Below are 14,305 nucleotides of genomic sequence, written 5' to 3' on the forward strand. Positions count from 1 at the left end.
ACGGAGCCAGGATTCCTGTAATGTACACACGCTCGCGGAGAGGGGAGGAGGGAGGAGGAGGAGGAGGAGGAGGGAGGGCGGCGATTGAATATGTAAATAGTTCAAGGTTAATTTTACTATGTGAGTCACCGGGAAAAATGTCATCCAACATCTGAGCTTATTATAACAGGGCTCAGAAAAAAACCACCACGGCTCCATGTTTGTTATTAAAGGGAGCAGGACGAATTTGAAAGCAGCCCATCCAGAGCCTGTGTCAGGGCTTTCTTCGCCACCTCTCACTTTTTTTCCGTGCTTTAAACGACAGCCATAGAAACGATTAGCCTCTCCGAAGGTACGCACAAGTTTGGGGAGGGTATTTTTAGCGAGCACCTCGTATCGCCTACAGCATATAGATATCTCCGGATGATCTTCCCGACGGGACGGGACTCCGCGTGCTGCCAAGTATCAGCTGCGTTTCGGCGCGAGCCTCGCAGTTGGCATCAACCTCCCCGCCGTACATTTATATCCGTGCGAGCAAATTTATAGCTCCTGCCTAATAAAGGTCCCTGCAGCGAGAGGCTGGCGCGAACGGGCGAGGAGCCGCCGCTTTTTCCGTCCAGCGCTATCTGCACAGTCATCGCCACCCGACATCCCCCCCTCGGCAAGGTCAGCGCTGCCCGGGACTGCGGTGCCCCCGAAGCGAAGCAATAAGGAGGGGCAGGGCTAAGCTTATTGAATTTCCCCTAAAAGAAATGCGAGGGAACGGCCCAATGCCGGCCAGGACGGGCAGCACTGTCGGGGTTTAAAGCAGGTCTCGGAAAGGGGATGCCCGAAAGGCTCACGGCGAGCATCCCCGTGGGCTCAGCTCGGGCGGGCGCAGGCGCGGGCTGCCAGCTCCCTCCCCTCAAGCCAGGCTTAGCTAGGCGGCTCTGAAGACAGAGCTCGTCTAGTTTTAGCCGCTACCATCCCAATAGTACCTCCCAACGCCCATTCACTTTAATTACTTTACTGGGGACGAGGAACAGGCTCTCCAGCTTTAGCACTTCGGATGATAGGAAGTAGTAAAACATCCCAAAGCGGCTGCGAGCGCCGCTCCTTGGCCTGCCTGCCTGCGCTGCTGCCCTGCCCTTAATTGCGGGGCTGCAGCCCCTCGGCCGCTTGACGGCTCCGCTTTCCCACCCCTCTGCCTGCAGAGGCACGCGGTGGAGGGGACCGGCACAGCAGATGCCTCCTTCCCCTTCCCGACTCAATTTACAATGTACTAAACCACCATGTCCCTGTCCCCAGCTGCGAGAGAAACTCTCATGGGGCTGGGGGCCAAGAGGCTGCGGGGAGAGGTGCTCCGAAAATACAGGCTGTAGCCCAGGAACAAATAAGGGAAAAGGAAAAAGAGGCGCCGTGAGCATCCTCTGGAGGAGGAGGATGGGGAAAGGAGAAGAAAGATGGGAAACGGGTGATTTCCCGCGGCCACGCGGGGAGGAGGGTGGTGGGGGAGGACGGGCTGGCGGCAGCAACGCCGTGGCCCTTCCCCACTGCGGTTTCGGCACGGCGGCCCCACCGGTACGATGCAACATCTATTCCCCTCCCTCCCCCAGCACAGGAGATTAATAAAAATTTGGGATTATATATTATTAACAGGCTGTAATTGGCGAGAAGGTGGAGAGAGGGGGTGAAAAATATGGATTAAAAAAAAATTGCCGAGTAAATTTATGCACTGTCGTCGCTTTACTACCTAATTAATTCAGTAATTTCAAAAACAATTTTATTTATGTTCCATTTACCACATCAAAAGTGCAAAGAAAAAAAAAGCACCAAACCACAGTGATGCTAAAATAATACCTCAAGGCATCTATTTTTAATCAGGGAAAAAAAAAAAAGGGAAAAAAAAAAGAGCCGGCCCTGCTTTCTATACAATCTCTGTCGGGCAGACCACCAACTCGGGGAGAGCGAAGCAGCCGAGCCCTCCGCGAGTGCCTTCCTGGCTGCCGAAAACAGAGCTTGTCAAAAAAAAACAAATCCATAATGGCCTGAGGCTCCTCTCCAATCTATTTTCTGCTCAGCTGGTTTTAAATGAAGTTATTATGAGTCATTAAAACACCCGCAAGCCTGTGGAAGTCAGCCAATTACAATTTTAAATTTAGCCTGTTCTCTACCCCATTCTCTTGTTTTCTTCTTTTGCCCACATCAAGCTGCTTTTTGATTTTTATTATTGCTGTTATTATTGTCATTATTTCCCTTCTCCCCTGTTTCACCCAAGTGGAAGAGACAGTTGTGAAAATCTCTGCACTAAAAAAATATCTCGGAGAAACCCAAGAAAGGCCAAAAAAAAGACGGAGCTGCAGAGCAGGCTTGGATTTAGAGAGGCAAACGGCTTTGCCTCCTTTTTTCCCCAAAGTGCCAGCAAAAGGCAATAATTGAATATAAGAAAAAAAGCGAGGCGCAGGCTTTAGAAGGTAAGGAGGGACTGCTGAGCCGAACGCCAGCCTAAGCCAGCAGATAGGACGAGCCCAGCCCGTGCCCTCCCCTTCGCCATCACCCCCTGCCTTCCTCCCCAGCTCGGAGGGGGGAACAGCTGCGGGGGCAGTGCCGGGGGGACCCGGGGGGGTTTCGGCGGTTCTCCCGGCCGAGTGCCACGAGTGTCACCCGAGCGTGCCTGGACGACGGGCGGCTCTCGCGGGAAGGATGCTCCGGCGGCATCTCACGGGCCACCCTGGAGAGGCTTGGGAAAGCACCTGGAATGATGGAGTGGCGGCTTGGGGGTGGGCAAGGTGGGAGCCACCGGCAACATCGTCGCCCAACCTTCGCCAGCTGGCGCCACCGACTCCCACGCCGCATGGCGACGGGTGGAGCAGCGGGTATTTTCATACAAAAAAATAAAATAAAATAAAAAAAAAAATCCAGATTTTTAGCTCAGGAGCAAAAAAAGGCAGGTTCTTACATAATTCCCCCTTTTCCTCCACCCTGCGAGTGCTGCTCTCTCCGGCAGCCTCCTCTCGGCGGGGAAAAAACGACAAACCCCATCCAAAGCCCCGGCAGCCCCGCGCGGCGAGCGAGCACGGAGCGTACTGCACAGCCCATAAAACTCCAAACAGCCTCCAGACACTCCTGCAATCGTCCTCCATCAAAACACTTTGTCTTGCATACAGAAATGCGGCGGGGCGCCGCGCGGAATACCAAATCAGCCCGTGACGGTGCGGGGAGGCGGCTCCTTGGCAACCGGGGGGGCTTCACAGCCGTGCCGCTCGACAGGAAACAAAATCTGTCAAGCCTGTTGGGCAAATGATAAACATTAGCGGTATTAAAAAAAAAACAACACAAAAGCCGCATAAATGGCTGGCGAGCGCGCGGGGAGGGATGGGGAAGGATGGAGGGGCTCTTGCCCCATTTACCCCTGCCCCTCCGCCCTGGGAGAGGGGGTCTCCAGCACCACGACCTCGAGGGAAGTTTGGGAAGTTTCCCCCATCCAGCAGAAAGCTGGGGGAAGCGGGTGGGTAGCGATGGGCACGTACATTTAGCGGTAACAAGACGGACGCACATTGGATGCTTTTGGTAGGGGGAGCGCCGTGGGGCGAGGGGTCCTGGCACCTCGCTCCGCACCCCACCTTCAATCACAAGGGGTGGCTGAAGGAGGGGAGCGGGGAGAGGCGGTGGCGGGTGAAAAATTGATATATTTCATCAGGTAAGGGTGGGGGGGAGAAAGCAGCTGGCTCTGACCCAGCGGCTGGGTCCAGGAACTCAGCCAAAACAGGAGCTAAAAAGCAAACCATATTCTTCTGGTCTCAGCTCAGGCTCTCCAGGCAGAGAGGATGGGGGGGGGGGGGCGGTGAGAGAAATGTATTTTTCATCAGCCAGTGTATAATTTATAAACAGCATTAAACAGTTTTTGTTTTCTTTCTTCCTCTCCCCCGTGTGCGCGGCTTGGCCGGCAGTCAAGCCTGCATTAATTTCTGCTGTGGGTACAGTGTGTTCTTGGATGCACATCTGCGGATGATCATAAACGCGGGAACGCTGGCAGAACATCCAGACCTGCCGGCAGGCCGCTGACATCACCCGGGACCGAGCGCGGGATGCCGGCCAGCCGGGGCGGGGGGGGGGCGGAGGCCTCCCCGGGGAGCCGCCGCGGGTACTGGCCGGGGGCAAGGGGGCCAGAGCCGCCGTCACCCCCGCCTCCGGTGCATCACCTCCCGGCGCCCGCGGGAGATAACGTTGAACACGCTGGGGGAGAAGGGGTGACGCTCGTTAGAGAGGCGGATGGCAGTGGAAGGAGCCCCCTCCCCTGAAAACAGGCCGGGGGGAGGCGAGGGGTGGGATGTACCCTTCCCTCCTGCCCACGGTACCACCCCCAGGTCTGCGTTGGATCCTGCTCCCCGAGCACCCCCTGCTCCCCCAGCACAGCCCGTCCCGTCACCCAAGGGGACCCGGGTGCTTCCCCGTCCCCGGTGGCACAGGATGAACTGAGCGCGTTTGGGTGGGGAGGGAAGCCGCTGGCCAGCAGGGCAGGGGGCTGCGGCCGTGCTGCCTGCGTGCTGCCCACGAGCATCGCCGTGTGCCATCGGTGCTCGCCCCCGTTCACAGCCCCGAGCGGAGAAGGGCCACGGCAGCCATCTCGACGGCAGACGTTTCTGCCGGGCGGAGAGGCAAAGCAAGCGGGGGGGAAAGGCAGAAATCCGCTTTCCTTCCTCTCCTGGGGAATAAACCCAACTCAGAGCAGGTGATTCGGTCACTGGCACCCCAGGACGCGAACGAGGGCACCCGCCGAGTGTCAGCTGCGGCGCGGGTGCCCAACCAGCCTCCCCGGGTTGAACTGATGGCGCCCCTCAACCGTCCCACCGACGAGCTGGGTTTCCCACTTCGCTTTCCCTGGCAATTCGTTTTTCCGGAAGAGGGGCAACTCTTAAGAGATCGTCTTTACCGGTTTTTGAGAGATCGTCTGCAGCTGGGAGCGGGCGGCGCCAGGCAGCACGTAGGGAAAGGCTTTGCACGGCATTAAAGGCTTTATATTTACGCTTTATATTGGAGTGTAAACATTTAGCCGAGTATTTACCTTGCACCTGCAAGGCTGCTGCGATAACATGGCCGAGTGCCCGCCGCGTCGCGGGGGCACCGTAACCCCCCCAGGGCCGGTCCCCACTTTGTTCCTTAATTTAAATGCACCTTTACCATCAGGTATCTCCCATAAACGCTTGGATGGGGAATTTTGAGGTGCGAACCTCCATTAAACCCAGCGTTTGCTGCCTTTGGCATTGAGGGCTGCTGGAGGGGGGCTTGCTGGAGGTGCACGAGCCGTCCCACCGTGATGCTCTCCCACAGGGCAAACTCCCGATTAAACACGTCGTCCATCGGCGTGGAGGCAAGCCGCCTTTGGAGAGCCGCCGTGCCGAAAACAAGCCCTCGCGCCGCTGCCCCGGCACTACCTCACTGCATCCCGGGCTGGCGGAGGGGGGAGGCGAGGGGAGAGGTGCAAAGGTCTCCTGCTTTAATAAATAACAGCGCTGGAATTCGCGGCGGCTGTTTGCGAGCGCCGGGCAGAGCTCTCCCCCCCCCCCCCCCGCCCTCGCCGGATTTAAAAAAAAAAAAAAAAAAAAAAATTAATCCCGCGCGATGACAAGCTTGGCTCGGCGTTCACTGTACATACTGTACCCACAAAGCTGGCCGCCTGCCAGGGACGGGCTGCGAGCCAAAGCGACCATAATAAACATGAGCCGCGCGCGCCAGCGCTGGAGCAGGGGGGGCCAGCACCCCGGGGACCAGCATCCCGTGTCCCAGTGCCGGGGGCGGACCAGCATCTTGCACCCCAGCACCGGGGGGTACCAGCATCCCGGGGACCAGCATCCTGCGTCCCAGCGCCGGAGCGGGGACCAGCATCCGACACCCCAGGGTCAGGGGGGACGCCAGCATCCCGGGGACCAGACCCGGCAACCTGCCACTGCGTGCCAGCACCCTGGGGAGCCAGTGCCCATCCTGAAAAGTGGTGGGGCGCGGATGGGGTCGGTCAGGGCCAGCTCCAATGCCCTGAAAAGCAGAACCTGCCGCCTGGCCAGAAGGAGCGTGGGGAAGGCAGCCCTGCGCTGCTCCCTCGGGTACGGGCAAGGTATATCTCTGCCCTGTGCCCCTTGGCGCGGACGAGGGGCGGTGGGAAAAAAGGAATACGACAATAGGGGAAAAGAATAGATAAAAATATATAAAAAAATATAAACTATAATACAGCTTCCTTGCAAAGCTACCTGCAAGCACAGCTTTGGCTGTGGTACCTGCCAGCCCAAGAGATTTGTCCTCAAAGGAGTGGGACGAGGGCTCCCACCTGCGTTCGAGCAAGGGGCTCTGGTGGCCGCCTGAATTTTTTTCTATTAAACCCCCAGCTGTATAAGGGGCTGCACGCCCCAACAGGAACATCAGCCTACGTTGACTTGCAGAGCACAAGCCTTCCCACCAGCGCAGCGTTCCAGCCCTTCCCTATCTATTTAATTAAAGGGCCTGCATCATGTGAACCTGCTGGTTAGATTCATTAGGCGGAGAACGCCTAATTCCGCAGCAGTTTTGCTAACGAAACTGCGGCGGGCGCCTGTGCATGAGGAACACGGTGCCGGGACGCGCGCAGGAGCCGAAGCGGAGGCGATGCTCACGCTACAGGCAGGGCTGGACAACAAGCAGCCGCATGGTACGTAGAGTTTGTTATTCCGAGCTGCTTAGCCTGGAAAATATTTCCCCAATTAAGGAACTGAAAACAACCTCCAAAAAAGCAAATTTAAATAAATCAAATTACTGGGCACTGGAGAACAAGTTTGCAATGTGCTGTCCTAGGAAGGGTACAGCCAGCTCCACACGCATCTCCTCTAGATGAGACGCGCGAGCCAGGCGGCCGCAGCGTCTCTGGGTGGGCACGGAGAGCATCCCCCCGGCCCGCCCTGAGCATCCCCCTCCCAACCCACCTGAGTGAGCCAGTAAGTGCATTCGCAGCCGCAAGCTGTCCAGGAACCGCTTCCCGCACAGCTCGCATCCGTAAGTCTTCATCCCGCTGTGCAGCTTCCTAGGGGAGAACAGAGAGGGGTTAGTCCTCCTGCGTGCGGGGGGAAGGTCGTCCAAAAAAAGGCCGAGAAACTTCCCGATATTTCACGCAACGTACACATCGCTCGAAATTGGTTCTGGTTTGAGAAGCCCCACAGGAAGGACATGGACGGGAGGTCCCGGGTGACTCCCCAGGACTGATGAGGTTGCCTTCTCCCGTGTCATGTTTGTCATTGTTACTAGTTAGAATCTTTTAATAAACCCGATAAATCTGAACTCTAGAGTTAATGCAAAGTATGTGTTGGCAAACTCCTACCCTACGCACCGAGCGCTTTTGAAAAAGGTACTGTACTCCAAAAAAAAAAAAAAAAAAAAATTTAAGAGGTTGTTTGTATGCATTTCTAACCAAATCCCAACTTCCATCCAGAGTCAGCCTGACACAAATCACAAGCAGAAAACCTAACCACCAGCTAGCAAACAGGAAACATGCCACTCACCATTTCCTGGCACCACGAGGCACAAACTAAGCTACGCCCGGGCAGCATTGCACAACCTCCCGACTGCAGCAGCTGAGCCGCATCGCCTATCCTGTACCACGCCAAGGGGCTGAGCATCCCCCAGCATCCCGGGGAGCAGGGGTGGGGCTCGGGTACCGGTCACAGCATCTCCCCCTTTGCCGCGGTGGGCAGCGGACATGGGGCTCGGCCGCAACGGCCAGACCCCACGTTATTTCCCTCTCTTCGCTGTGAAGACGTCGATGCTCCGTCTTTGGGTAGCAAACAACCCACGGCAGGTTGGAGCTCTCCATCAAATGCAATAACCTTGAACAGACAGCGTTTGCACGGACCTGGGCAGAAGTATCGTCCAAGTCTATGACAACCAACCGACCTTCATCTTCCTCCACGAGCTATCGTTGCCACACAAGGGCAACCCCTCCCAAACCCGTTCCCCGCACTGCCCAGCCCCACAGCACTGGCCCGCCCTGCTGCGGAGGGGCATCCCGAGGCTCGCTCCTCCCAAACAGCTACGGTTCCTCCAAGCACGTGGGGGGACATCACGCAGCACCCGAAACGCCTGGAACGGCTGCTCGTTGCTTTGTTTCACCATGTCAGCTGGTGATAAATGGATGCTTTTGCAAAGCAACCCGGCTCTGCGCTCGACAGCAGCATTGATAAAAAGCCCCCAAGTCCCAAACGCTTCCAGCCAAGCGTGCTGGCTCCTGCCTGCGAGCCACACCTCAGTTAAGGCGAGCCGTTCGCACCGATGGCCGGGGAGGGCTCGCGACAGGAGCACGTGCAAAGTTTCAAAATCGGATGCTGTAAACAGAGAAGTATTTGTATGTGTTTGAGGAGTAACACGGCAAATCGCTGCATGCCGACCTCTGCTCACATCCGCCATTTATCATCGCTCTGCAACAAGACGAGCGTATTTTTATTGCCTTTTTGCCAAAGACAAAACAGAAACGGTCTTGCCCAGGGCTGGATGCCGAACCCTCGCTCTGCCGCTCCCACAGGAGGGCTCAGCCCCGGCCGTGCGGGGCTGCAAGGACGCTCGCCTTCTGCGCACGGCCTGGGGTGGGGGGAAATTTAGCTCTGCGTGAGCTTTATTTCCCCCCGGCCCGGAGTAAGTTTTACTGGTGTGAGGCTGTTGCTGCACCGAGCTCTAGCGGGATCATCCCTTGCAGCTGCAGAGAGCCCAGAGCCCCCAGCCTTCCCCTGCCCCAGGGCGCATAGGGTCCAATTCCCCTGCAAGCGTGCAAACGTGCAAAGCAGCCGGCGCTCCATCCCGCCCTGCAATCCTGCTTTCCAGGGATGCCGAACGGCAACGCTGGAAGTGCCAGACCACAGGAGGAGACCCGGTGATGTTCCGCACTGAGCAAATGCTGCGGAGCCGAAAGGGAGCAGAGAGGAAAAGAGCAGGAGTTGGTTTCAACTCTCAACTTTGCTGTATAATGTAATTATTAATCAGGCTTGTCCTGAATTCACTGTGTCATAGCGGAGGATTAAGAGTCATGCACGAATTCAGGCCAAGAAGGTTTACAATCCAAAGGATTTATCTGCCTTGCAAAAATAAATAAAACACCAGCCTCCTGACAGACTTCTGCTGCCAACAAGTCAGCTAAATAAGTGACAACCTTCTCGTTTTGCATTTTTAATTAGGGACATGCCTGTCACACTTCCCCGGCTCGGGCTGAGCTCGCTGCTGCACTTAACGCCGGGTTTAAACCACTTGGTTAGGAAGAGCGCAGCATCCCCCGTGCCAACATTGCAGCGCTCGCCTCTTTGAGGCTAGAACGCCTTTTCAGTGAATTAAAGTGAAATTGGTTAATTAGTTTGAGTAAAACTTGGAGGTTCGTTTTTTTTTTTTTTTTAAAGTGAGCCTCAAGAAACAGAGCAGAAACAAAAGGACAAGTTTCCTTTCTCTGCATCACCCGAGCCTATAGAAAGAACAGCAAAGCCAACTTGCTCCCAGCAGGGACCCCCAAAAGCCAGGGCAGCCCAGGTCAAATTGAGACCACCTTCCCGGGTGCAGCAATTTATTCTCACCCCTGTAATGGCGAGACGGACAACAGCGCTCGATGCCAAGCACAGTCCAAGAAAAGGGCGTGCGGGTTCGACCCCCTCTGCCCCCTTCCCCACCAAGGAGAGGGAAAAATATGGGAGCAAGGTAGTCACCGATCTTGCCGGTGCCAGGGCTCCCTGGAAGTCTGCATCTGCCATCCAACTCGGGCACTGCAATTTCCCCCAGTCTCGTAACCTCCTCGTTGTTTTAACGCACCGGGGTGCTCGCCAAGTGATTTATTTGCAATATCTCTATCAACAAATTTCAGCGTCAACAAAAGTTTTCCATTCGGCGCCTGCTTATAGAACGATCTTATCACTCACCATCTTGCACGGTCCCTTTCAACAAGGTCTTAAAGCGCTTTATCTGCTCGGTTTCCCGGTAGCAAAATATGATTGAAATGTTCTATTTCTGCTTGCTGGATTAAGGAGATGTTGCAAAACTGCACAAAAACCTGGCAGATGTAAGCAAGGTATTACGGCTGCTCGGGCTGTTAAGATCTGAGGGGAAAGATCAATATGTGCTTCTAAAGTTGTGCCTCCAGAAAGGGGGAGAGGGGGGGAAGTTAAGGGCGTTAAAATACATCACTGCTAGGCAATGCTGCCCAAACTCAAGTGCAAAAAGATAAACTGTGCTTTATTATTCCAATCTGATGCTGAAATTATGCTCCACGTAATCCCTTTCTCCTGCAGGGTCCCTACAAGCAAACCAGCCAAGATGCAGCCCATGGGATGGAGAGCAGTGGCCATCGGGAAAAGCACCTTTTCTGTAAAAAGACAGTTTTCCTCTGTAATTCCTGCTCGATGCAACACTCGAGGCGCACAGAACCACGAAGCTGGCTGAAGCCTCCAGGTCACAAGCTATTGCTGGAGGACGCTCCGGCGCAGAGGTTTGCCCAGGGTGGCGAGGATGCTGGCAGCAGGGCATCCCAGGGCCGGGACTGACCTTCGCGAGCGAGCCCTGGCGCGGGGGTTTGGCAAAGGGCTCTCCAGGCGGGATATAAACTGACCGTGGAGCGATACCCCCTCCCCACCCAGTGCCGGCAAACAAAAGCTGGGCGGGAGGCTGGCCCCTCGCAAGCTGCCGGTAATTAAAAAGGCCTGTAAATGCCCCGCAAAAAGCACTTCAAAGGGACGGCGACTCCAGTGAGACCGCGCGGTGTAAAAATTATGAGTTTTCCCCACAGGGTGCTTTGTGTGAAAAGGCCGGGATCGGTGGCAAACGCCGCTGCCCGCTCCCAGGGGACGCCAGGGCTCGGCAGAGCATCCCAAGGACGTGGGTACCGGCGCAGCCCTGGTACCTGAAGACCACTACAAGTGGCCCACCACCATGGCAAGCAAAGTCCTGCTCTGCCTGCTTAAAAATCTGCATAAAAATGCCTTCTGCTATTTTTATGGAAGGAGCTCTCGTTGCCAGGCCCCTCCCCGCCACCCCTTTTGGGAAGCGGCGAGGAGACCCCCTCCCCTCCCCTCCTCTCCCATCCCCTCCCCTCCCCACCCAACAAGACACATGGCTTTTGGCCGTTTGATTACTTTTAAGTGTATATTTTTCCCCTCAAACAGAGTGAATACAATGGTTAGGAAATTTGACAGAAAACTATTCCGAGCCATTTATTGCCTTAATGCGCACCTTTGTCCAACAGGCAGTTTTGACAGGAGCGATAAATTCCAAATTTATGTCAACAGAGCATATGTTGAACACCTCATTTCTGAGCTAAAGCGGCATGCTGCCCCATAAATCACCCTTCTGTTTGAAATGAAAGTAGATTACGGGCCCGTGTTATTGAGCAGTTAGAGCCATAGTCGTATAAATCAGAACTTTTAACTCCAGGCGATCCGTTCTGCAATTAACTAAAGGGCACTTTGTCATCTCCGGGCTGGGGCGCAGCTTGGCAGGGCACACGGCTACCAGGGAAAGGCAAAACCACCCCTTATGGCCACGGAAAGGCTCTAGCGTGGCAGAGTTTTGCTCGATACCTGTTGAAGCAGTGAACCCCGAGGCAAAGCCTGCAGCAGAGTGCTGCTGCAACCAGCCTGGCCTCGGGAGATCAACGCCAAGGGGCTTCAAGGGGTTTGCACATCACTGCCCACATCCCTCCCGATCCACATTTTGGCAGCCAGTTCAAACACAGTGGGGGAATCGTAAGGCTGGCATGACGCAAGCAAAACTGCAGAGTGCTAATAAGTTAAGAGCAGGACAAAAATACGCATTAGTGCAACGTTAAGAGCCTTGCGCCGACCTGAAAGTGGAAAGGCATGGACAGAAGCAATCTGTCCTCGTGAATTTTGCAGTGGTTTTGCTTGCATCTCCTGATGCCCGTGCAACAGGTCGAGACCCTCGTCCCGCCGCGTTTCACCCTGTCCCGCTGCGTCTCCCGGGGCCGCGGAGCCGGGAGGACGCCACAGGGGCTCAGCCCCGTGAGCGTCGGTGCGGAGCCGCGAAGGGCAAGGGGGCTGCGGCAGGCGCGTGGGCGAGGGGGCAGGTTACCGCCCGCGGGAGCAGCAGCGCTATAAAAAGATTCAGACGCTAAGTATTTCCTTCCCTATAAAATATTCATTGCCGCGTGCGAGAGCCAGGGAGCAGAAACCTCAAGCGGATCTAACTTTGTGCCGCAGCAATAACAGAGTTTTATAGGAGCCTTCGGATTTTATTTATACGGAGCTATAACTGCGGTGCCCCGTCAGAGGGGCGGCCGCCGGCCGGTACGTCCCCGCCGCAGGGCGCGTGATGCACAGCCCCGAACACCGGGCAGGCAAACCGGGACCGGCGCAGCTTCGCACCCCTGCTGCAACCGGGTTAAATAACTCCCCAAAAACCCTGCCCGCCGCCTGATTTCCACCCGCGCCTCCCTCGCCCGGGTAAATCGATACGAAAATCAATTCGTCCCCTGATCTATTTTATCAAGATAGAGGCGGCGGTGCCACGTCTCATTTGCAGCGGGGATCTCGCAGAAAGCCAAGGTCAGCGGGCAGCAAGCCGTCTGCAAAAACCACGTTATACATCCTCCGATAAGAGTTTTACATCCGCGTGGCGGAGAGGATGATTTTCCCCTCGACACGGTTATTTATGAGGCTTGGTGACATCGGACTGCTCGAGCCGGCCGCGGGACGTGGTGCTGGGGAGGCTCGGCTCCTGCACAGTCACCGCTCTGCCCTCATCTCCCAGCCTGGCGGATTAAAATAGCAGGGAGAGCTATTAAGGGCATGGGGAAGGGGGAAGGGAGCCGAGACCTTCCTTTCGGTTTAATAAATTAAGGAGGGGAAAAAAAAAAAACCTGCCCTCAAACCACCACTGCTGCTAAAAAAAAATAAATAAACGTTACAGGAGCTGGAAAGAAAGATTTTACTATTTCTGAAGTTTAAAAAGGAAGAAAAAAAAGGGGGGGGGAGGGGATAGCTATCAATAGAGAGCACTAAAACTCCCTGCCCGTATAATATTTATATTTACCATGAGCGAATTTACAAGCTTAAACCAGATGCTGTGGCGTGACATCATTTCAGCATGATGCCAATGCTCCCCCTCCGCAAAAAAGCTGAGGAAAAGATCCCTCCTGTTTTGCCTCACCTTACGGAAAAAACAAGCAATGAACACCAAAAGCACGATTTAAATCTCTTTTTAGACCCTGCCCACAAACAAATGCTAATGAATGCTGCGAAAGGGCAGCAACTCTCCCATTTTTACCATCTGCCCGGGCAGAGCACGTGCGGGCAGCATCTCCCACCGGCTGCTCCAACCAGCCCCCCCCGGCACAGCGTGCTCCTTCAGGCCCATGGGCTGGGAAAAGACGAACTGGCCGCAGCAAACAGGGCAGCAGCATAAAGAACATTATTATTTTTTGTAATTTATTCCAACGCCCTGGTCTCAGATCAGCGTTCAATACTCATTATTGAACAGGACTTCTCAGGATGGAGTTTTATCCCCACCAGCACTCCCTTTGTGCATCCTGGCCCGCCCAAGCGAGGGGCTCCACGGGCTCGTGCCCAGATGGGCGAGTGTGGATGGGAAGCCATCGGTTGTACCCGAGATGGTGCGGCCGGTGGCGGGAAACGTCTCTTGTCCATCGCAGCTGGACCACGTGGGCACAGATGCTGCCTCAGCTCCAGACCCAGGCGGATCTGCCTGCCTCGCCTTTCAGAAGGGGATTTGGAACGCAGCCGCGGCACGGTGCTGTCTGTACCAAAGGTCCATTGAGCAATGGCACCGGGTGGCAGCAGCTCCTGCTGGCCCACGGCATGGCCCCTGTGTCCCTGCGGCACCACCACCGATACTCGGGACCGATGCAAAAAGTTCCAAAATTTCACGCTGTCATTGGCGGGCCAGAGCGTGGGCAGCGAGGGGTTAACGCGTCGCGACGCATGCAGCCCCGCTCAGAATAACCGGCGCTAATTCGGCCGTCCAAAATCATCAACCCCATTCTTTGGGCATCTGGTGACAGTGACGTACCGAACACGAAGAGGAGAGCGTTCGCTTCCCTGGGTGGCATTGACCCTGCGGGGCCGTGCTTGGCATCACACCCGCTGCGACTGGTACGCTGAGCAAACATGACATGGGTGTCAGAGGCGTCAAGCAGAGCACTGGGGGAGCTTATTCTTAAAAATAATACAAAATTTCGACAAAAAAGCAAAGTGACCTTAGCGCCGAGTACATCTGCCGCAGCAGCAGCGTGATTATGCAGATGTTTTGATTCCTAATTCAGAAATAATAAGCGGTTCACAGATTCCAAGTTTAAAAATATATTCATCATCTGGTTTCCTTAGCA

General features: G+C 55.5%; 1 protein-coding gene and 1 long non-coding RNA gene across 2 annotated transcripts in view; both read right to left on the reverse strand.

Annotated features, from left to right (window-relative positions):
* Positions 1–14,305, reverse strand: part of ZBTB16 (zinc finger and BTB domain containing 16) — a 64,841-nt gene that overhangs the window by 25,479 nt on the left and 25,057 nt on the right. Inside the window, 1 exon segment of the mRNA XM_030023633.1 lies at positions 6,909–7,006. Within this exon segment, the coding sequence (XP_029879493.1) occupies positions 6,909–7,006 (98 nt within the window).
* On the reverse strand, positions 1,682–3,766 carry LOC115345205. The gene is made up of 2 exons (XR_003924752.2): positions 3,489–3,766; positions 1,682–3,247 (listed from the first exon to the last, which is right to left on the reverse strand). It is a non-coding gene; the product is annotated as an uncharacterized LOC115345205 (long non-coding RNA).

The sequence above is a fragment of the Aquila chrysaetos genome, chromosome 8 (assembly GCF_900496995.4).
Source record: "Aquila chrysaetos chrysaetos chromosome 8, bAquChr1.4, whole genome shotgun sequence".
In the NCBI taxonomy this organism is placed as follows: domain Eukaryota; kingdom Metazoa; phylum Chordata; class Aves; order Accipitriformes; family Accipitridae; genus Aquila; species Aquila chrysaetos.